General features: G+C 48.1%; 1 protein-coding gene across 1 annotated transcript in view; it reads right to left on the bottom strand.

Moving 5' to 3' along the window:
• SOCS7 (suppressor of cytokine signaling 7) overlaps positions 1-23,817 on the bottom strand; it is a 733,557-nt gene that overhangs the window by 57,753 nt on the left and 651,987 nt on the right. Inside the window, exon 8 of the mRNA XM_069634664.1 lies at positions 4,478-4,613. Within this exon, the coding sequence (XP_069490765.1) occupies positions 4,478-4,613 (136 nt within the window). The remainder of the gene's footprint in view (positions 1-4,477; positions 4,614-23,817) is intronic.

Genomic DNA, 23,817 nt, shown 5'->3' with positions numbered 1-23,817 from the left:
CGCTGTGCCGATTGTGGTGAGGGGAAGGAGGGAAAAGTCCTACACTACCTCTGGCAAGATGCCCTGTTAATTTCTATATTTAATGACTTTCCTCAGATGAGCCTAATCTGGGACTTAATATGTGACTTGACTCAGATGTGTCCCTGAAACATATTTGGCCTCTCAAGGTTAAGGTGCCCCAAATACACACTGTCCAAGTGCAAGTCATTTCACATAGCAAGCGCTGCCTGATCCAGGAGGTGGCAGCCATCATCTTAAGTGTGCTACAAGGAGTGCTACTTTGCTAGAAATCGAGTTGGAGTTTCACAGATCAGCATTGTTCCTCGTTCCCTTTGCGTGAAAGTATACCGATTCAATCATTCATGGTCATAGCTTCTGCTTGCTTCAGAAGGGTGATGTAAGGAACTCATGGTGGCAACATTAAAGACCGACACGTGTCAGTTCAAGGTTGGTTGTTAAACTGTAATGGTAGGATGGAAAAACGCCTAGTCTAAACCTAAATCTAAGATGGGAGCAAGCTTTGACCATCAAATAATATGGCAATCCTAGTGGCGTTGTGTCAAATAAAAGGGCCTATACTAAGAAAAACATATTGCCAATCCTTACGCTAAATACAAACAAAAGTGTGGGATAGGGTTCACAGGAAATAAAGTGTTTACAAATAAGTCAGTATTCGGGTCTCCCTTCCACATGTTTTCACCGCAGGACAAGGGTGGACTTTGAAGCACAGCACACTCGAGCTTTCCCAGCACAAGCTAACAGTTCCGCTTTCAGCAAGGCATTCAGTGGTTAAGTCTCTTTTCTATCAAAAAGTCTCTTGCTGCAAAACAAAAGTTCTTTTCAGCTTGCTGGTCGGGCGATACCTTTTCACCCTTCGATCCCCCTCGTTCGGGCTCAGATCCCTCTCGATTTTTAGCTTCCCTCAGTCGGGTTCACTATGGCTTTCAAGACAATCTTCTTCTTTAACACTCATAAATCTGAATGTCTTTTTAAGTAGTTTATTCCTCAGTGGAAAGTCCCTTAACGCCATCCAAGGATGGCTACCCTTTTAAAAAAATTAGCCGTCTCTTGGGTGCACGCTTGTCCACACTTAATCGGGACTTGAAATTCCGTCCCCTTTTATCATCCCTCGTCCAGGTTCACACTTGCCAACTTTCCTATGCATGATTTGCCCCCGTTAGTTTCACAATCATCTGTCGGTCAAAGGCTTTCGACTGTACAGAGAATTTTACACGACCCCTGTGACCACACTGACCGCCTTTCTCCCAAGGCCTTCTGGTTAGAATAGTTTCAATACTTGGATAATCGCCCAGAGTTTCCCCGAGTAAGCACACACGTGGTGCCGGACTCCTGTCGCTGGTTTTCCCCTTTCACAACAATTACTCTTTATGCTTTCAAAGTTCAATTAGCCAGCTGTCACTACTCGTTCAACACAGTTCGGTTTCTTATTGACTCTCCCCTTGACTCACCAGCTGTGATTACCGCTTGGCTTTCTTTCTCCTCAGAGTCAAGGTTGGTACCACGGAGACCATAGTCGCTCCCCGCCTTGGATATCAGCGGAGGAGGGGCTTGTGTACCGTAGACATCTGCTGCAATACACGCTGGCTATTGTTCGTGGTCTTCGATTCCTTCTGCGGAGGTCTCAGGGGCCTTGGTCAGAAAGGGCAAGGTCCTTTCTCTCCTTGTCACCCTCTCGGTACACGCCGTCTTTCTCCTCCTCTTGAACAGACGTGATGTTTTAGCTCAATGGATGTGCTGTCTGCCTTGCTCGTCATGTGCTCTTGTGCTCCACCTTTTATACCTGTGAGGAAGGTAAAGGGCTGTCTGGTGCGAGTGAATTCAGTGAATTGCCTTACTTTGCCTGACCTTCGCTTTGGGACAAGCCTTAACGTTAGTCTGTTGACTTTCGTGGTGTGCAAAAGTTTCTTGTAAGAAGGGGGGGGGAGAGGTTGAGTGTCCTATGTAGTAGGATAGGGAAGAGGGGTTAATAGAAGAAAAATACTGCGTCTCACCCGTTGGGTGTTCCAAGTTCCACTCCCCCAGGAGCCCACATCCAGGTGATCCTCCCGCACTGGTCCACCCCCAGGAACTGGATCCAATAGCGATTGCAGTGTTCTGGCCACCTGGATGACAGATTCCCAGGGACTAGTTTGGGAGACACCTTCAGGTTTCTCAAAGTGAGGACAGGAGAAGCTAAAACCACATCAGACTGGATACTTTAATGATATTTGGGATTCCTGAGAGGAATCCATATTGTGTTTGTACTCAGGAAGTATCCTGGAAAGTTTTAATGTGCCCATCACCAGTTTTGGGTGTATGTCAAATGTTTAGTTGGCTGTACCCTCCTGAATTGAAGAAGAGTGGTCACTATGCTCCCAATATTCCTATTCAACAAGAAGCCTGCCCCGTAATTTTGTCTGAACATGGGATGAGTACCAATGTAGAAAACCTCGCAAGTTGCTTACACAGCTTTTCAAGGCGAAGGTCTGCTGGTGCCTGCAGATAACGCAATTGAAGATACTAGAGGAAAACAGACTTTTACTCCTGCACTGCCCGCCCCCCGCCCCACACCCTGCGACACCCCTTACTGTTGGTCCTTGTGCATCAGTCCCAGAGTAGAGGCAACAGAAAGCTCTGAATGGTGTACACAGAACTAATACAAACTTCAAAGAAATCCATTCTGTACTGAAACTGTGACCACTAGCTAACGACTGCATCTGCCCAGTACCTGGACTGCACACATTGCAAAAAGCACAGCTACACTGTACTCTACTTAAGAGTTCATCTTTCCTCTGGTACAGCACCTCCATCCAGTAGTCCAGTTAGCCTGAAGCATTTAATTGTCGCCACCAGACCCTCCAACAATAGTTCCAAAGAGACAAAATCAGCAGACCTACAATAGATCACCCAAATGGTGGGAGATGACAGGACAGCAGCCATCAGCAGGATACCACAAACCTGTCCTTACCAATGTTGGTAGGGATGTTCTGTGAGCATAAGGACAACAGGACAAGTGGCAGGAAGGCACTGCTGCAATTGCCTAGGCCAATGTGTCCCATGAAGGAGCAGATCGGAAACAGCAGTAACAACCCATGTCTGTCCGAGTTGCAGGAAAAAGATACCCAACTTAATGGGAAGTGTACAGGGCTACAGTGAACACAGGCGTGCACACGGCTAGGTGCTACCACAGCCCTTCAATGTCAAAGCTTTGGCTTGCCATACAATCAGGACTGGCCAGACAAACTTTCACAGGCATAACACAAGGTGGTAACAGAGGTGTAGGATACTCATGTAGTCAGAAGTCGATCCCTGTTACAGAAGCAAGCCTTTGACACAAATGGACGAAATGGCTCTTCCTTGTGGAAAATACACAAAGAACCACAAATCAAACTGCTATGTCACAGGGAACAAATCCCCATTGGTAGTTACTTTGCTCCTGTTCAAAGAGCAAGCAGATACCAATGCAGATAGGCGATCACACTATGCAGCCAAATAAAAGTAGAATGCTACCACCAGACTTGTCACACTAAATTTATTTACAGGGTGAGGGAACTGCCCCAGGCACAAAATCAGCACTTTTGCAGTATAGTGCGCCTCTGCCTTGGAAGCCGTATGGGCTACTGAGGAATGCACATAAAAATACAGTTGCTGCCCTTAAAGGAACCTCAGAGTTCTCCCCGTCAGCAAAAATAAGTTAGGATTCCAAAAATCAAGCAAAGGGTCAGCGGAAAAAACAGCTAGCAAAAGGAGTAAAATAAAAGGCTGGCCCAACACTGTTGCGTGCAGCCGCTGTACGAGACGGCCGTCAATGCACATTTACTCCCTTCTTGAATTCCTTCTGCTAGTCTGAGAATCTATTCATGGGCTAGACCAATCCCTCTACTCTCTCCCACTCCACCTCTAATAAATCGCCCCCCAAGTCACCTGCAGCTCTTAAACCCGTTGTCCAGCGCCTCCTTGTACCAACTCATTTTCGTTACTTGACTCTACTGATCACCCCCATCACTAACTCCCCTTCTGCAACAAAACGTCCACCCACCCCTTGGTCAGATTTCATAAACTGCCCTGAAAAAGCACCTCCCCATGAAAGAGCTTCTGAGCTGGCATCAGATAGTGCCTTTTCCATCCTATTCCCTTCTCCCATCCTTGCACATAGACGTACTACGAATGGTATATATGTTTTAGCTAATTTTCGCTGCACCGTCCAATTTCATCCTTGCTACACCTGGTTGATGTATAATCCACCGCAACATTTGTACATTTGTAGGGTACCCTGACATGGGAATGCCCAGCCATCCATGTGTGCTCAGGTACAGAGATTCTCGTCAAAGCGTTTCTTGCTTTCTAAAAAATACAAGTACCAAACAGTAAAAAGGCAGTGCTGTAGATTGGGGCATGGCAGAGATTAGAGGTGCGAAAGTGGGAACAGGAAGGAAAGCCGGGAGAGTAAGTGGAACATGTTAAAAGAAGTACTTACTTGGGGAGTGGAAGTTCTGGAATGTGATCTATCCGGACTAGCTGTCTGATGCGAAAGCGGCAGAGGTGCTGGAGAGACTTGACATTACTGAACCGGGAAACTGGATACAGAAGCTGGACGGGCGTTGGAGGGAGGCCTGCAGAGAAAATATTGCCTGTAAATCTTAACAAGTCCAGATAACTTATACAAGAGTTCATGCAATAAGTTAAATCTGAGCTGCACAGGAAAAATTCCCTTCATAAGGATTAAAATACTTGCAGTGCACTACCACACTCGCTTCTTCACAGTGGTTGGCAAAGCCTGCACCTGCTTTTGCAACTGAAAACAAATGTGGCTACTTTTAAAAGGGGGCCGTTACACACACAGGCTTCTTCCAACTCCCGGGCACCAACCATCCATGCCAATAGCAACATTTCTATTCCAAAATGCATAACTGAAAAACCTATATATTAGGAGGGGAAAGGTAGGTGTGCTACCGGTCAAATTAAAAAATCGTCAGATAAGATACTACTGAATCTAAGGTCTAAGCTTGTCGCCTGAACATTAGCAAACAAGCAAAGAAAACCCACTGCTTTGTGAGAATGTTGTCGGATACCTAGCCACTTACTCAGCTAGGCCTCCGATATGTCTAAGCCAGGAGGATGAAGCTCCCATTCATGGTAAGCTCAATCAAATCGACTTAAGTCTATCCGCATTCCACATCGCTCCACAATACCCTGACCTCGAAAAAGCACAGACTACAAGAAGATATGGTACTCTGGTTATTCCTTCATTTCCATCGCCAGAAGGCACAGGGGATGAAACTCAGTATGTCCCTGCTTGTTAGGGGTATAGAATAAAATTGTGCGTCCATCTGAAAGAGAAAATCTCCTGAAAGCATCAGGAGGAAGGCTTTCAGTGACTGAAAGATGGCCTAGGGCTCCAGAAGACGGATATGATCCGACTAATTTGCTGGTGACCAGAGGTCCTGGACCTTGAGATCCTGTAGTATTACACCCTAACCATTGAGAGAGGACTCTGTGGTCATCGCCAGTGTGTGAAAGGTGTCTCCCAAAATAATCCCTTGGAGAAGATTTGGGGGAATATTTGAGTCTGGCAACCATCAGTAGAGGTCTTCCAGCATAGAATAGAAATGGGTACATTTTCCATCTGACTGTCCAGAGGCTAATTTCGAGTGCCGAACCGAAACTGAATTTCCTTTCAGTGTATGCCAAAAGATCCTCCAGAGCCCAGAATAATTCAAGGCCTAGTAGCGTCTGGAAGGCCAGGCTGAAGTAGGATGCCTGGGCAAGAAGCATCAGACTTTATCACGGATATTTCTTGATGTTCTTGTGTAGGGAAAACTCTGGCCTATGGGAATCCCAAAGGAATCCATGTAAGCAGAATTCTCAGCTTCAAAATAGATTTAGTTTCCAGTTGTCCAAGAAACCCACATCATAGAGGTAAACTGGGAGAATGTCCAATCAGGATCTGTAAATGTGCATCCAGGTCCACTGAGCAAAATCAATTCCCTTGGCACAGGGTTGACCGAATCGGGGCTGAGATGGTCATCTGTAACTTCTCTATGGAAAGATGGTTTGGGGCAGGGGAGGAGGAAAGCAGAGGCCACCTTATTTAACGAGGGAGGCAGAAACAGTCTGAAAAAAGGTAAACGAGGGGCAAGGGGAAGCAAATACTCCCTGGAAACCACAGAATAAATCCACTGGTGCCAAAGGATTGAATTCCATCCTGTCACAAACGTTGACTCTCTGCCCGCAAAGGTGATTGTGGAACCGGACAAGCATGTCAGAGTTCTTCTCAAAAGGGGGAGGAGGAAGATGGCTGGAGAAAGAAGGTTTCTAAGCATGCCAGGGAAATCGATTAAGGCTGCCTTCCCCGTGCAGTGGTCTGGGAAATCACAGAAACCTCTGAAGGACCCAGATCTATTCTCCTGTCTAGGAGTGGAACCTGAAAGGGCTATGAATATACTTTTGTGAGAGCGTTAAATGCTTGTCGACTGGGACCAAGTTTTCTGTGCTATTGCCTCATCTGTACTGAAGTGGAATAGGTCTGAACCACTGTATGGCAAATTCTCAACATCCATGGTGGATTTGGCGAGGACCACAAAGCCGCAAACATTTGATATGGATAGATTCTCAACATCCATGGTGGATTTGGCAAGGACCACAAAGCCGCAAACATTTGATACAAAAAAGTCTGCGCATATTTTCAAAGCATGCGAATGGTGACTCTCAGCCAAGTGGACCAACACATCTGCCCCAAACAGATGCCTCGGGCTGCAGTTGTAACAAGAAGCAAGGTTTCCATCAAAGTCCAGTGTAAAGAGTCAAGCTTGATTTGAATGCCACTTGCTGGTCAGTAGAGTCTCCCCTGAAAAACTGCCATCTCCTTCCATATTCTCTGGCCAACATAGCATCAGCATTTGCTTTCCACAAAAGGCCGGCCAAATGACAAACTTTACCCAGGCTATCCAGGAGTCTCATTTTACAGGAGGTGCTTTCAATCACCATCCAGACGTTGAATAGTAGAATGGTCCAGAAAAGAAGGCCACATCCACCACACTGGATTTAGGCTGGGGATGGCTGAATAAGCACATCTGAGCCAAGGAGAGGGCCTGTACCCGGGCTCACATTAGTAGCTAGGAGTTGCTGAATGGGGCTTTTGCCAGATTTTCAATGCTTCTGTAATCACATCCTCCTGAAGAGGGCTGCATGTTCTTTTTGGGTCACTATGTACAAAAACGCTCATCTGTAACCAGATGTAGGTCAGGGGTTCCACCATGGCAAGAACACCCAGGAAATCTACCAGTCAACATTCAGTCATCGAAAGCCTTAGGGGCAGCAGTGTCCGTCTGGTCAAGGGAGATTACCAAAGAAGATGGGGAGTTGTACGAATTGGGAGGATAAGGGCTTTGCCATAGGAGTATAGGCGCCCCGATCCCTAATCTAAAGCCAATCCTGATCCTGCATGGATACAGAAGGTGCAGCTGTAGGAATGGAAGGAGCTGGTACTGCAGGATCCATCCTGACCTGGGGCACAATCTCCTCGAATAACCCCTTGAAATAGCTTACCACTGCCGAGAAGCACATCAGCCTCGAAGCGATCAAACAACCTGCCTTCAACTGTTGATTGCATTGGTGTGGCAGAGGAGTCAAGGCAGATATAGCTGAGAGGTGCCACAACAGTTGCCAGTGTGGCATGGTACAAGGGTCAGAGTACTACATGGCATCAGCAAATGGAGGATATTCCATGGTCAAATGGGAGGGGAGATTACCAGAGGAGACCCACACAAATGGGATTCAGTATCTGTCCATGAAGAGACTGCTGTTTTTTAAAGCACCCCATTTTGTCCCAAAGAGGATTTTATGACCCTTCATTGATTTTATCGAGTAAGACGGTAGCAGCTGTAATTTATTTTTCGCAAGTGCGGATGTAACGCATTAGTAGCCCAACGTACCTGATTGTTAGCCATTGGGGTTTGCATGTATTTGCTTAGATCTGTTTTAGGCTGTTTTGTTTGGGGGCCAATCCTTGGCCTTAGGAAACCACAAGGTAGGCCTAAATTGCCCACTGTGCACACATGGACTTACTCTGAGCCCACTCCTGCACCCTTTGTAGTGTTTTTGACAAGTCCCTAGTCCTAGACAGCGCTGCCATTACACATCCTTTGTGATGCACCTGCATGTTTGGCTGTTTTTGGAGACAACCCAATAGCTTGGCTGACAATTTTTTTTGTTAAGTGCCCTGGTGTGCAATTGGCCCTGCCTCACCTCACTTTACTTACCTAAGGGGAGATTTTGTTTGCCGAAAAGCTGCTGCTGTGAATGTGCAATCAAGACTGTTCACACTGGCTGGGCTTGTATCATTACTTTAGCTCCCATTTTGATTTTTATCTGCTGGACTTCCTTCCTGGGCTCTCTTCATCCTCCACCTAGTTAGCTGGGCGGGGACAGTCTCTGGGACATTTTGCTCCTGCTTTCCCATTATACTGCTTGGACAATTCACTTTGGTGTAGGAAGCTGCAGTCGGCCAGAAGGGTATTGGAACATTGATAGCTGACCTCATTCATAAGGGCAATCCTAGGTTGCCCCCATTTTCTTCATCATGGAACTGTTTTCTACTGGTGGCTGCCGTTTGCACCTCAAGTTGCTTTTACTGATGGCTAATTGGTCCCACTCCTATGAATCACACACAAAGGGTGGACGATCCCAACACTTTGAAAAAGAAGCCCTAATGGTAAACTATGTATGTCCCCCAGGAAGAACTCTCCTGTCCTTCTGCCCCTTGCCCCAGCTTCCCCTAGGTGTTGCTGGTGGCCCACCTGTCTAATAGGGATAAATAGAAGAGATCTCCCTATTACTAAACATCAGTGTTAATACCAAGACTTTCTAGTGCTACGTCTTGCTCCAAGGGGTCATCCTGGTATCCCTTGGCTCCCCAAAAAAGATGGAGAACGGGTCTCCGCTCATAAAACAAGCATACCACGAGAAAGGTGCTCTACATGACTTCATTCTGCAGCTTCTCAGGTGCCTATCCTACAGTGAACAATAAAAACTAGCGCCAAGGTGTGACCAAAAACGCCCTAGTGGTCGGCCAGTTCTCAGCGATGTACCCTCATTAAATTAAAAGGATATCACTTGTCACCTTGTTTATGCCACCTTCTTCAAGACCTATGAAAAGGAGATCACCAGACTGTTGTCTCCGCGTTATTTTGGAGTGCCGTAGATATTTGAATCACTGCCACTCGATATTGAATCAGAGCTAAAATGAGACCAAACACAAAAAGGAATAGGGGACTTTTCACCCTTAATAGGTCTTTTTTTTATAATTCTGAATTTACCATCAATTGATCACATATGCACCTAAAATGCAATGCCAGACAGTAGTATTTCTCATGGCATACATTAATTATTTGTTCAGGATGGAAAATGCTTTTGTGCTGGTCATGCTATGATGAGCGATTTCATCTAGTTGTATTACGATGTGTTCACTGTTTCCTTTTCATCACTTCAGGATTTGTCAATTCAGCTATTTCTCACCTGTAATTGTAAAATACCCCCTGGTCAACAGCTTGCCTCAGCATATGGGATAAGATCCCCAGTTCGTATCCTTTGCTTCCGAGTACATGTTATGTCTGTCTTGTTTTGAATATGCATTTCCAATATGCATCACTCTTTCTATACAGATCTCACCATCAGGGTTACCACTGCTAAATATTGCCCACATAGGTTCGAATTCAATTACGAGCCAAAATCTCACTTTCATGCACCAATCTCCCATAACGGGTTTGATAGTGAATATCTCCCTTCCTTCACATGCCCTGGTGCCGCACAGTGTTGTTCCAATCTCGTTCATATTGGATTCCTCGTGTTAGCTTACCCATTGTCATCTGCCTTCACGTGAAGGTTTCCAAACTGATTACACCCAACATGGGAAAACATTTGCAGGGCTTACCTGAATTCCTGGAGTGCCGCTCGTAATCATCTATTCGTCGGCTTCCAAAACCACAAACAATTGCAGTCACGCGGATGCCGTTTCCACCGCATGACAGCTACTATGGCCATTTTCTGTGTTGGCGGCCTGCTAGTCTCAGCTAAACGGGGCACGCCATCTTTGCCTATGCATTAATGCTATGTGATCCTCATTTTTACTGAGTTTCACTCATTCTCATTTGTTCTCAATGTTCAAATCGTTTGTGCATAACTATGTAACACATGTCCCTTTGTATCGCCTCATTAGTTTTTCTTCTCTTTTCCTTTTTACAATTAATTTTGATTTTAGTTTCCACTAAGAGTCTACGGCCCTCTCCATTTTGGCACTATAATCCTCCTGGAGTCCTGGGAGGCCACCAAGAATCTACATGTTTTAATACATAGATTGTTGAGTGTGCTTTAGAGGAATTTACACAATTGTTTTGTCTTATTCGCATTCCCCATATTTTATTGCCAGTAGGTGCTGCACTGTCTTAGCTCCCTCCTTCTTGATGGTTGTCTGATGGTAACCCAGTCAGCCTCTAAGCTAATAGTGCTCATCACCACCACTATAGCTCAGTTCTATTATGGTTTTCAGTTATTAGTCAAAATCCCCACTGTCAAGTTCGCTTGTGCACACGCCAAATGTCCTACCTTGGTAACCTTGTCTATTGCCTCCTAGATGTTCTAGTGGGGCTGAAGTCTTTACATTTTTCAGATGAATCATCGATTTTTTTCTCTACCTTTATAGGGATCCCGGCCTAAGTGGCCCATCCAAACCTCTCAATCTTCGTACTTTTTAGAATTCACCCAGGGACCACTTTATCATCCCAGAGTGGCTAAATCGTGCAATTGTATCTGTTCATTCAGACCCTGGCTGTCGGTCTTCAACCGAAAAATCCAACATAGTTCCAGTTTTAAAAGCATTTCTGCAAAATTACCTCCTCGAAGGAACGCATGGTGGCAATAGTAAGACAGAAAAGTGACCACAGTTCAAGGGTGCTTATTGAACTTTTGCAAGGGTATGACAAACTCCTTTCTAAACCTAAATCTACAGATGGGAGCAAGCTATGACCATTGAATAATAATGCAGCCCTAGTCTAGTCAAATTATAAGGACCTAAACTAAAAAAAAAATATTGCCAATCCTTACCACTAAGTTATAAAATGTGGGGTAATGCTCATGAAAGAGAAAAGTGTTCACAAAATAATATATCGGGGTGCTCAGGCCACTGGTCTTCCCTTCCCAACGTTTTCAGCAAGGAGGGTCACTCGATCAAATCACACACTGGCTTCCGCGGCACAAGGATGCAGTTCCATTTTCCCAGTTCAGGACCTTCTGTGTCCAAGTCTCTCTACTTCTCACAAGTCTCTTGATGCAGAGGACCTACAGCACTTACGTGGCTTGCCTACTTTACATACTGGCCGATGGGGGACCGGCAGGCATTAGTCGGAACCCCACACCAAAGGCCCCCGTCTGTTAACGGTCTGCTTCAGGTACGCTTCCCACCTCCCTCTGCCCCCCCTGGGATGTTGCTGTGTACCCCCCAACCCGCCCCCCTGTGATGTCACTATGCCCCGCCCCCATCCCCTTCTTCCATTTTCCCCCCAACATTCATTGCAGGAGTTGTCTTGATTCACGAAGGGTTCACCATCAATGACTTTTGCCAACGCTTGGATTTGAAGCTTCACCTCCCTCGATCTCCCCCCCTCGACCTCCCCCCCTCGATCTCTCCCTCTCGATCTCTCCCTCTCGATCTCTCCCTCTCGATCTCTCCCTCTCGATCTCTCCCTCTCGATCTCTCCCTCTCGATCTCTCCCTCTCGATCTCTCCCTCTCGATCTCTCCCTCTCGATCTCTCCCTCTCGATCTCTCCCTCTCGATCTCTCCCTCTCGATCTCTTTCTCTCTTCCCATTTCCTTCCTATCTGTGTCTTAGCACTTGCACTATCTGAAATGTAGCTAGGCAGAGTACAATAGTTATTTTCACATTCTTGTTCATTGCCTGCTTTTGTATTTCCCCTTGCTCCCTCCCTTGTCGTGAAGCGCTTTGAAACACAGTTTATAGGCGCTATATAAATGATCATACCATACCACCAGAAACACCACATAAATCTTCTCTTCAATATTCAACTTGGGTCTTCACCCTGGTTCTCCCTCCGCCAGGCTCAGATCCTTTTCATAACAAAAGTTCAATTAGACTCCTTCAGCCAGGCTTGTTGTAGGAGCCAAGGATAGTACCTCGGCAGTAATCAATCCTTCCTGCCTTGGATATCAACGCGGGAGAGCTATGGGCACCTGCGAGACACTGTGCAGGTTTAATCAGCCTTAGTTCCTGGTCTTCGGTTTCTTACTTTTTTAGGTTCATGAAAGTAATCGTCTTTATAGGTCATACTCTTAGTCCATAGTCCCCTTTCCTCCATACTGTATGAGCGTCCCTCGCGAGAGACGGGAGACAGAACCTATCTTCTTCCCTTTAAATTTAGGGGCGCAGCCCTGGGAGCACACGCTTGTCTTACTCCGCCCACTGGCACCACTCCTCAGTCCCCATTGATGCGTCGACAATATGCAACATTGCCTAATGACCAGTATTATTAGGGGGCAGGATGGTAGGACATATGGAGGAAAGGGGACTATGGAATAAGAGTACATTAGTCACTACGATGAGTAAATATATACATCCCGTCCCCTTTCCTCCATACTGTATGGGCGATTACAACTGAGTGTAGCCCCAGTGTGGCGAGGAGACCCTCCTTAAGTGAAAAGGTTTCTCAGAACTGCCTGCCCCAAAGCCGCGTCGGACCTAGAGGCGACGTCCAGACAGTAGTGCTTGCAAAAGGCAGAGGGGGATGCCCAGGTGGCCGCCTTACCGATGACCTGCCACGGCACATGGCGCTGGAAGGCAATAGCCGTGCTCTTGGCCCGATAGCTTGAGCATGCAAATTGGCTGGAACCGGCCTGTGTTGCCCCTCATAGGCCTCCTGGATGGCCGCGACCATCCACCTAGAGATGGAGGCCTTGGAAGCCTGATAACCTGGCCTTGCCCCTCCGAAGGTAACGAAAAGGGTATCCGACTTGCAGAAAGCCTTGGTTCTGTCCAAGTAATACTTCAGAGCGCATCTGACATCGAGGCGATGCAAGACTGAAGTTCATCCTTGGGATCGGAGAAGAAAGTAGGTAGAAAAATCTCCTCGTTAAGGTGGAAGGCGGATGGGACCTTGGGTAGGAAAGCAGGGTGCGCCTGGAGGACCACCTTATCCTTGTGAAAAGTGGTGTAGGGCTCTGATGCCACGAGGGCCTGGATCTCGCTGAACCTGCGAGCTGAGCTGAGGCCCACGAGCAACGCTGTCTTTATGGTAACCAATCAGATGTCAGCGGATGCCATTGGCTCGAATGGTTTGTGGGCCAATGTGCCCAATACCACATTGAGTTCCTAGACTGGGTGAGGCCTCTTCATGGGCGGATAGAGTCTGGAGGCCCGGCAGGTGCTGCTCGACCACAGGGTTAGAGGAGAAAGAGAGACCCTCCTCTGAATTTCTGTAGGCACCTATGGCTGCCAGATAGGTGCGGCATGTGTCGACTTGCATTCCGTAGTGTGCGAGGTGTGCCAAAAAGGAGAGGACATCATCCAAAAAGCAGTTGAGCGGGTCAATCTCCTTAGAGCTGGCCCAGTGACAGAATCTAGACCATTTGCTCTTGTATTGGCTGCTGGAAGCTTTGCTTCTGGCGCCCTGTATGATGTCCAGGTTAGCCTGGGACAGGTTCAAGTGTTTCAGAGTAACTTGCTCAGGAACCAAGCTGCAAGGGCTAGTTTATGAGGTGCAGGGTGGAGAACCCTGGCGCCCTGCTGTGTCAGGAGCGGAGCCCAGCGGTAGGTGAATGGGAGGCCTGTCCGACAGGCTGAGCAGCTCTGAGAACCACGGTCTTGCCGGCCACCATGGAGCAATCAAAATGATGCTGAGGTGACAATTGCTTTATCCTGCAGATCACCCTATGGACCAGGGGGGTGGGGGGGAAGGCCAAGCCCAAATGTAGCTCCACTGTAGGTGGAATGCATCGCCCAGAGAGCTGGGGCCGTGCCACTGCCAGGAAGCAAACTGCTGGCATTTCTTGCTGTCTTGGGAGCCAAAAAGATCCATTTGGGGATGCCCCCATCTGAGGAAGATTTACTCCAGTACCAGGTTGTTCAATTGCCACTCTTAATTGTCCGCCCCCAGTCTGCTGAGCCTGTGCGCCTCGAGGTTGGAGACTCCCGGGAGGTGGACAGCAATGAGGTAGATGTTGTTCTCCAGGACCCATTCCCACATGCTGATAGCGAGGTTGCACAGTGGAGGGGATCTCATACCACCCTGCTTGTTTACATAGTTCATGCTGGTGGAGTTGCCCGCCTGGATAAGTACTGTCTTGCTCTCTATGAGAGGGAGGAAGGCTTTGAGGGCCAGCCATATGGCCTTTAACCCTAGCCAGTTGATGTGGGACTACTGTTCCTGCCGGGTCCAGAGTCCTGGACACTGGTTGTCCAGAGTGGCTTCCAGGTCCTCCAGGGAGGAGTCAGTCATGACAGTGACCTGAGGGAGAGGCTGCCGGAATGGCCTGCCCCTCCGTAGGTTGAAGTCTGCGGACCACCAGAGGAGGTCCGGGCGGAGAGACGTGGGAATGTCCACAGGCTACAATTGGGAGACCTTCTCCTGATTACAGGAAGCTGCGAAGTGCAGCTGCACTCTCCTCATCCCGAGTCTTGTGTGGGGTTCGGCCAGAAGGACCGCCGCCACAATGGCCAGTAGGTGTTGGTACCACCATGCAGAGGTCACAGTCCTGGAGAGGAAGTGTGTAGTAGCTCTCTCGATGGCCGTGATCTTGTCCTCTGAGGGGAACACCCTCTTGGCACCGGTGTCCCAGATGAGGCCCAGGAAGGTCAGCTTCTGCGTGGGTTGCAGCTGAGACTTCCTGAGATTGATAGTAAACCCCAGTCGTGGACTGTGTTCATAAGCGTGGAAGAGGTGTGAAGAAACGCCTCCAGAGATGAGGCCCGGACAAGCCAGTCATCCAGGTATGGGTAGATGTGGTGGCCCTGAGGAGAGCTTTTAGAGCTTGCACGAAAGAGTGTATTCAATCCTCCAATTAACAACCACGTATTAACAGTTTTTGAGAAAACTGTTTTGGATCAAAGAAAATTCCCTTCAAATCCAAGGCACGGGGGAATTTTACAGCAAGTGAACAACAAACCCTTAAAAAATAAATTGCTTGACAACAGTGAGATCATCTTTAAACCAGCGGATAAGGGTGGTGCTTTCGTCCTGATGGAGTGGAACGCCAACTTTAGGACCAAGAGACAAAGAAATTGACTATAACCCGACAGAGAAAGTGAGAGACTTGATCAAGGAAGTATTGGATGATGCACACAATAGAGAGGTGATATCTGAAAAAACACACAAGTTCCTGGAAAAGACACCCGATCACCCCAGTGATCTACATTCTCCCAAAGATCCACCTGGGTGACGGATCATAGCAGCAACAGACAGCCTTTTGGAACCTCTTGCGAGATACCTGTATACAATTCTGCAACCTCTCATATAGGAAACACCAACGTATATTAAAGATGCCACGCATTTCCTGAAAAAACTGAAGGATACTGAGTTTGTCAACGAAAGATAGCTTGTTTACGATGGAGGTAACATCCTTATAGACCAACATCGTACATTAATCCGGCTTAGAGGCAGTTGAGTGGTTGCTACTGAGGTCTGATAACTGCCAAGGAGATACATTATTTGAGCTGACATTGCTCAAATTGGTACTAATGAATAACTTCTTCAGATTCCAAGACCGATACTACCTACAACTCTCAGGAACCAGTATGCGGCCCGCTATGGCCCCGGTTTATGCCAATACTTATATGTACCATTTGGAAACAGAACATATACTGACTTCGACGAGATGGTTACGCCATCTGAACCTCCATGTGAGATACATAGACTATGTCTTTGGCATTTGGTCTGGCCCAGATGATGAATTGGCAGACTTCTTTTCCATGATTAATGAAATGCATCCACGGATTAAGTTTACCACGCAGACAAGCAACTCTAAGATACATTTTTTGGATGTTGAAGTCTACACTAAAGGTGTGAATTTGGAGACTAGAATGTTCACTAAAACAACTCATAGGAACAGTCTTCTGTTAGCAACATCCCCGAAGGACAATCAACAGCGTGCCACTGAGTCCGTTTTTACGCTATCGAAGGAACATTTCTGAGTATGCAGAATATGTGAGACAATCAGCCTCCTTACGTCAAAAGTTTCAGGAAAGAGGGTACAACCCGACATCTATCACTAAAATTGAAAAGAAGGTTGCTACCATCAAGAGAGATAACCTACTTACATCTAAAAATCTTAATAAAGAGGACTGTATGGTGTATGTGACTACTCACTCAACTCAGAGTAAAACAAAATCAGGAGTTTTATCCAGAGAAACTGGCTGATGCTACAAATGGACCCCCAGACACAGCCACTTTTTCAACAACTTCCCACATTTTCCTACAGAAACAGCAGGGCCCTAAGAAACATCCTGATTAGAGCAGAGACTCCAGCAGACCAGTCTTCAACAATAAGATGGAAAGGGACGCAACCTTGCTTTAATTGTCAGCATTGCCGTAACATAGTGCCAGGGAAGAAGATCTCCCATCCACATACAGGCAAAACCATCACATTAAAACATTAATGCACATGCGATTCGACAAATGTTGTATATGCACTCAAATGTCCGTGTGGACTATTATGTAGGGATAACCATGAGGAAGGCAAAACAAGGATGGACTGAACATAAGTCGAACATTCGGAACAGAAATCTTGGATCCTCAGTGGCAATGCATTTTGTTGAAACGAGACATTCTACTGCCCAATTGAAATGTATTATTCTTGAACAAGTTATAGTGGGTCCAAGAGGGGGAGATGGCCATAAGAGACTGCTACAGAGGGAGATTATCTGGATTGATTTGTTGGACTATCTTAGCCCCAGAGCCATGAACTGTGAATTTGACCTTATGCGCTTTGTGTAACAGTATGTGTTTCTGATTTATTATACTTACGTTTGTAACACTGTATGAATAAGAATATGCTTTACTTTCAATTTAGTCATCTGGTTTGAAATAGACATTTTTGCAAGACTGGAATGGGGATACTACGATGAGTATCGGTATATAATACAAGAGAGACTTGCATACTTTAGATTAACTTTTTTTCTGTATGTACTGTATATAAGTCTCATCAGAGAGAACGAGACCTGAATACTGAGTCGGGTGAAACAATAGGTATACAATAGCGGTCTAAAATATTTACAAACAGTGCCATGCTGTGGCTGGTAGGGAGGTGGTATTTTCTTCTCAGTTCCCACAGCCCAGCCCCAGTAGGCATATTACTTTTTGCGAGAGGCAGAGCACCACGCAGTCATGCGCTGCGGTGGTGCCCAGTCTCTCGCATTTTCAATCTTTCATTTCAATATCAGCCCTTGCAGACATTTAGTCACAAGCAACAGGTCTGTATTACAGATATTTTTCTTGTCATAACTGAGGCTCCTCATCAGGAACATATGGGATCTGAAGGTAGCGGGTTGTTTCATTGGAATTTTTTTTTAAAAAAATATTCCGGATGGTTGAGGAGGCTTCCCCTCACGTTGGCAACAGCCGTACACTCAAGATGGATGCTGTGGCCGCGACGCGCGTGCCTTGAGCTAATTATTTGGGAGATGTTATTTTGGCAACTCTGATAGCGAAACAGGATAGAGGGTATACGAGTGGGCTACTTCTAGTAGACTCGATTTATTCAGTCCCACACAAAGATAGTGACCATGGGCGTGTGCGTGCCGCTCCCATTGAAACTATTAACACAGAGCAGAGTCAAGCAGCGCGTCTGGTTGCCGGCCGGCTCGACTCCAGCGCTCAGTAAGGACTCTGAGGTGAGTGTTTCTGATGGGCCACACTTGTCATGCCCGCAGCTCTCTATTCATTTTGTGAACCCCGCGAGTGTGACTGATGTACTGTTTAGTAAGGTGTAGAAATAATGACCTAGATATCATGAGAACGCACGTTACAAGAGCGCTTTCATATCTTTTTTACCTGACCGAACGGTGCCCTGATACATGAGCAGCATGAACTAATTTAAGCTACATGCAGAGATTGCGAGAATTTTCCAATGTTCACCACAGTCCCTTTGATTTTTTTCTTTTTCTAGTTCCCAATTTTGGGAGTAACCACCCTGCATCACACCAATACCCGGGGGTAGGAGCTTGTCTTCTGACCGAGTGAGTAGGGACACCAGCATATCTAATATTCAACTGTTAATGTACTACTGTAAGGCATATCATTTTGATTGATTTTTAGTAATGCGAATTATGTGTTTATAATGGAGTTAGAAGCCTGTGTCTTATATTGCACCAAATACAAGGCTAGTGTTTAAGCACTGGATCCCAAGTCTTTACTTCATTAGCGATTTACGCAGACCTAATAAGCTTATTTTCATCTTTTTAGAAGACACATTAAGAAATTTCCCAGAACATAACATGAAACTTAACAACGTCCTGAAGATGGATTCAGTGGAATCCGAAACGCATTGGCACTCATGATCTAAAATGAGTATTTAGGATGATTTATTGAGCAGAAGAACAAGTTACTTTCTTACCTGGTAACATTCTTTCAATGGAATGGTCCGACGACGTATTCCAGATCTATGACAGTAATCATCACAGCAGTGCTGCTTCGGAAAATCTGTGTCAGAGTCCTGCGTCGATGACGTTGATACGCCGTCCTCGAGGACCTCCTCCGACGGCCGACGTCACCAGATGTTATAAATAGGACGCACAACGCCCATAGCCTCAGTTGTAGTTTTTTCCCCAGAACGTGTGGCACCAATCTTCTGCCAGTATGACCACAGAAAGCCTTGCGGAAACGTAAGCTGCAATCGCCGGGGTAGGCAGGGAGGGAGCGATATGGAATATGTCGGACCATCCCATCGAAAGAACGTTACCAGGTAAGAAAGTAACTTGTTCTACGAGGGGGGATTGGGTCCTCCGACGTATTCCATATCTATGACAGACTCCCAAAGCAGTACCAACGTAAGGAGGTGGGTAAAGAATTTAGAATCTACAAATTTAGAATGCCCAATCAAATTACAGAGTTAAGGACTGCCTTGCCAAAGGCCAGATCCTGCCCCGATAGAATCGAGGGAGTAGTGATGTACAAAAGTATGGACCGAAGCCCAGGTGGCTGCATCACAGATGTTACGAATAGGAACACCCGTCTGCAGTGCAGTAGAGGCAGCCATACCCCTGGTAGAATGGGCCCATAAGCCTACCGGAGGGTCCTTACCCACCAAACGGTAACATTTGGAAATTGCCAAGATGATCCATCGAGACAAAGTCTGCTTAGTAACAGCTTGTCCCAAACGCCTTCCAGCATAACCAATAAAGAGTTGGTCGTCCACTCTGACCCGGGACATGCATGAAATGTAGAAGCTTAAAGCTCTCCTAGGATCCAGCCTATGGAGCCTCTCCTCTTCCTTACCAGGATGTGGAGGAGGAAAAAATGGCGGAATAACAACCTTCTGGCTTAAATGAAATTCCGACACCACCTTCGGAAGAAAGGAAGGACGAACTCCAAGGACAACCCTGTCCTTATGAAACACAGTGAAGGGTGGCTTAACTGAAAATGCCTGTAACTCACTCACTCTGCGAGCGGAAGTGACCGCAACTAAAAACACAGTTTTAAGGGTTAACAGTCTCAAAGGACAAGAATGCAAAGGCTCAAAGGGAGCACCCATTAGAAACTTGAGAACAAGGTTCAGATCCCAACCGGGCACCCGGAAAGGTGACGGAGGGAACACATTAGTGAGCCCTTTCAGAAACTGAGAAATTAAAGGGATTTTAAAATAAGAACACTCCTCAGACGAGCGCTTAAATATAGACAGCGCCGCCAGGTAACCTTTAATGGTACCCACTTGCAGGCCCTTGTGGGCCAAAAAAAGACAGAACAACAGGAATGTCACATGAAAAAGGATCCACATACTGAACCCTGCACCAGTCGCAGAACTTCCTCCAACGGTACAGGGACTTTGTTGCTAGCCGAAAGCAACACCTCCATCACGTCTTCAGGGAGGTCCCAAACCTTATACCTCAACCTTTCAGAAGCCAAGAGTGAAGGTTGAGTGATCTGACCTCTGGATGGAGAACCCGACCCCCCCCTCCCGTGAGAGCAGATTGTCTCGGTAAGGAAGACGACGTGGAGGGCAGATGGACAAGTCGAGAAGGTCCGGGTACCACGTCCTCCTGGCCCATGCCGGAGCAATGAGGATCATCCGGGAATCGAACGTCTGTAACCTCCGCAGCATTTGCAGGATGACGGGGACTGGAGTAAACGTGTACAGCAGCGAGAATGACCACTCCACCACGAACGCGTCTCCTAAGGCTCCTCTTGGAGAAAAGTCCCGCAAGCCGAACCTTTCGCACTTCTGGTTGACACTGGAGGCGAAGAGATCCACTTGAGGGGTCCCCCAAAGGGCGAAGATCTCCAGGAGAATCTCCTGAGCCAGCCCCCTCTCGTGAGAGATAGTGCTCTGCCTGCTCAGAGCGTCCACCATCTCATTTTCGTCTCTGGCCAGATGAACTGCCGAGATCGAAATTTCCTGCTGGATGGCCCAGTACCAGAGCTGCATTGCCTCCCTGCACAGAGGAAGTGACCCTGCCCCCCCTTTTTTGTTGAGGTAGTGCATGGCCACCATGTTGTCCGTCAGAATCAGGACATTCTTTCCTCGCACAGTCGGCAGAAAAGCCTTCAGGGCAAACCTGACGGCCCTCAGCTCCAACAGATTGATATGGAGTCTGGACTCCGACGGAGACCGCTGACTGTCAACTCGTTGGCATGCGCTCACCATCCCGTGAGGGATGCGTCCGTCACGATAGTCACCTCCGGCCAGGGTAGCCAAAATGGAGCCCCCCTCATCAGATTACCTTCGTCGGCCCACCAAAGAAGATCCTGGGCGATCGAGGGCGGCACCTGAACGGGGTCCGACATCCTGCCAGAGGACAGACCACTGGAGCTTGAAAGCCCATTGCAGAGATCTCATCCGCAACCTGGCCTCTGGCACCAGAAGAATGCAGGATGCCATGAGGCCGAGCAGTCTCAAGAACTCGAACGCTGGGAGACTCTGGGCATGTTGAAACTTGTGCACCATCTGCAGAATGTGGTGAGCCCTCATCTGGGGATGAAAACACTGCCCCAAGAACGTGTTGATTACTGCTCCGATGTACTGGAGCCGCTGAGTTGGTGTCAAGTGGGACTTCTTTAAGTTGAGGGAGAAGCCCAGCTTGTGAAGGGAGTGGCAGGTGATGGACAGATGATCCAGGACTTGCTCAGGAGAGTGTGCCCTGATCAACCAATCGTTCAGGTAGGGGTAGACGTGAATCCCCCCTTTCCTGAGATACGCTGCCACCACCACCATGAGCTTGGTGAAAACCCTCGGGGCGGAGGTCAATCCTAACGGCGGGACCCGAAATTGAAAGTGCGAGTCGCCAACCGTGAACCTCAGGTACTTCTTGTGCTTGGGATGGATCGGCACATGAAAATAAGCGTCCTTCAGGTCGAGAGACACCAACCAGTCCTGAAGTTGAAGGGCCTGGAGGACTTGATAGAGAGTAACCATCTTGAACTTGTCGTTCCTGAGGAGCTCGTTCAGACCGCGAATGTCCATGACAGGTCTCAATCCCCCGTCTTTCTTCGAAATCAAAAAATAAGGGGAAAAACCATCCCTTGTTCCTCTCCGCTATAGGCACCAGCTCTATGGCACCTTTCTCCAGCAGGGATTGCATTTCCTGCGCAAGGAGCGGATCCGGACTCTTCAAAGAGATATTCCCTGGTGGATTGTCGTGAGGCCTCTGCCGGAAAGGAAGACAGTAGCCATAGGCTATGATCTCCAGAACCCACACATCTGAAGTAATGGCATGCCATTCTACAAGATGCTGCGCCAGCCTTGCCCCAACCGGCGAAACATGGCCTCATGACTGAGCAGCTGCAGCGTTGCCTGAGGGCAAAGAGGCAACTGCTTGGGCGGCCTTGACACCTCGAGTACCTTGTTTTCCACCTCTGGCACTCCTACGGTTGCCCCTTTGACTTGCAGCTCCTCTCGCTAGGAAGAGTAATAACTAAAGGAACCTCCCCTCCATTGCTGTCCTCTAGGACGAAAAGGCGGAGGTAGGCGGACTGAAGCGCCCAATGACTTTGCTGCAGCTTTGGAGGTCTGCAACCTCTCAAAGCTCTCATCATTCTTGCTGCCAAAAAGATGTTCACCATCAAAGGCCATGTTGAGGAGCCGGGCTTGCACATCAGGAGCAAACCCCGACTTCCTCAACCACGCAAACCTTCGTATTATGGTGCGCGCTGCCATGGACCGGCTGACACAGTCTGCCACGTCCAAATCCAACTGAACGGACTCACACATGGTATCCTTGCCATCCTGAATGATAGCAAGAAGACCATCCCGTTCGCCCTCTTCGGGAATATGTTCAGCCGCTAAGGAAATATAGTTCCACAGAGTGCGTGAAACGCAACAAGGCACATACGTGGTTGGCCGCCTGAAGAGCCATACCCCCTGAAGAAAACACTTTTCGCCCAGCCATCAAAACGCTTGTCGTCCCTATCAGGAGGGATGGTAGGATACGACGCCTGCTTTGCTGGGGCCGTAGCTGCCTGCACCACCAAACTCTCCGGAGTGGGGTGCGTGGTGAAGTAGCAGGGGTTACTAATGGCTGGGCGGTATTTTCGCGGCAAAGACTTGCCCACTGCCGGGAGGCTCTCTGGAGCAGTCCAAGCCGCTGCCACCCTTCTTTGCAGAACCATATGGAATGGCAGTACCGGGTCAGTGGGTGGACCTTGGCCGAGGATATCCGTCAGGTCATCCTGCACAAAATCAACTAGGGGTGCCCTCCACCCCAAGTAGTCCGTGACCCTCGACATAAGGCGCCGGTACAATGACTCAGCATGAGTGCCAGGCTCAGGCCTACAGAACTCCACCTCTGGAGAGGTGTCCAGACCACTGGGCGTCATGCAGTGACAGACGCAGGTCCTCAATCTGGCTATGACCAGAAAGAATCTCATCCGGTACCGTGTCCGGAACCAACCCATCTTCAGAACCCTCTTCCACCTCGGAAATATACTCCATGGGCTGGAAAGTGGGCATGGAATAAGGGAGAAAGACAGGTTTTGCCTTGGCCAGAGCCTTTCTAGGGGGTTCCCCCGTGCCACGGGGTACCTTCGACACCACAGCCTCGAAAGGAGTCTAGTGAATCGGCGTCGGGTGTGGTGCCGACAGCATCGGCGGCTTCGACACAGGCCTCGAGGACGGAGCCCCGAGCGTGTCCTTCGACAGCCTGGGCGCCGAGGGCGTCAACGACTTCCTCCGAGGCGGAGCCTCGAGAGAGTCCGTCGACGACCTTGGCGCCACCGGCGTCGACTTCCTTCTTCGAAGACTTCACAGGTGCACACGGACTCGAGCGTGTCGAGGACCAGGACCTGGAATGGGCACGACTAGAATGATTCCCCTTGTCCAAGCGGGACCTCTCCCGCGAATCGTGCCGACCACCCGAGCCCAAAGGCGTACGAGCGGTGTCTCTAGTACGGTCACGACTGACCCCTCGGAGGCGCGGACTGACCGGAGCCCTGCGATTCAAGAATCGCCAACATTTTCTTCCCGAAGGCCATACCTCCGGAGAGGAACGCTTGGTGGGATAAGAACCCGCTGACGGGCGGAGTCCTCGGACGAGGATGGGGATGGCGACCAATGACGGCGCTTCCGGGTGTGCCTCGAAGAGGCAGAGGAGTGGCGGGACCCAC

Source organism: Ambystoma mexicanum, chromosome 13, assembly GCF_040938575.1.
Source record: "Ambystoma mexicanum isolate Mex_15411 chromosome 13, UKY_AmexF1_1, whole genome shotgun sequence".
NCBI lineage: Eukaryota > Metazoa > Chordata > Amphibia > Caudata > Ambystomatidae > Ambystoma > Ambystoma mexicanum.
Note: the sequence above shows the minus strand (reverse complement) of the source record. Positions and strands in the feature narration are given on the sequence as shown.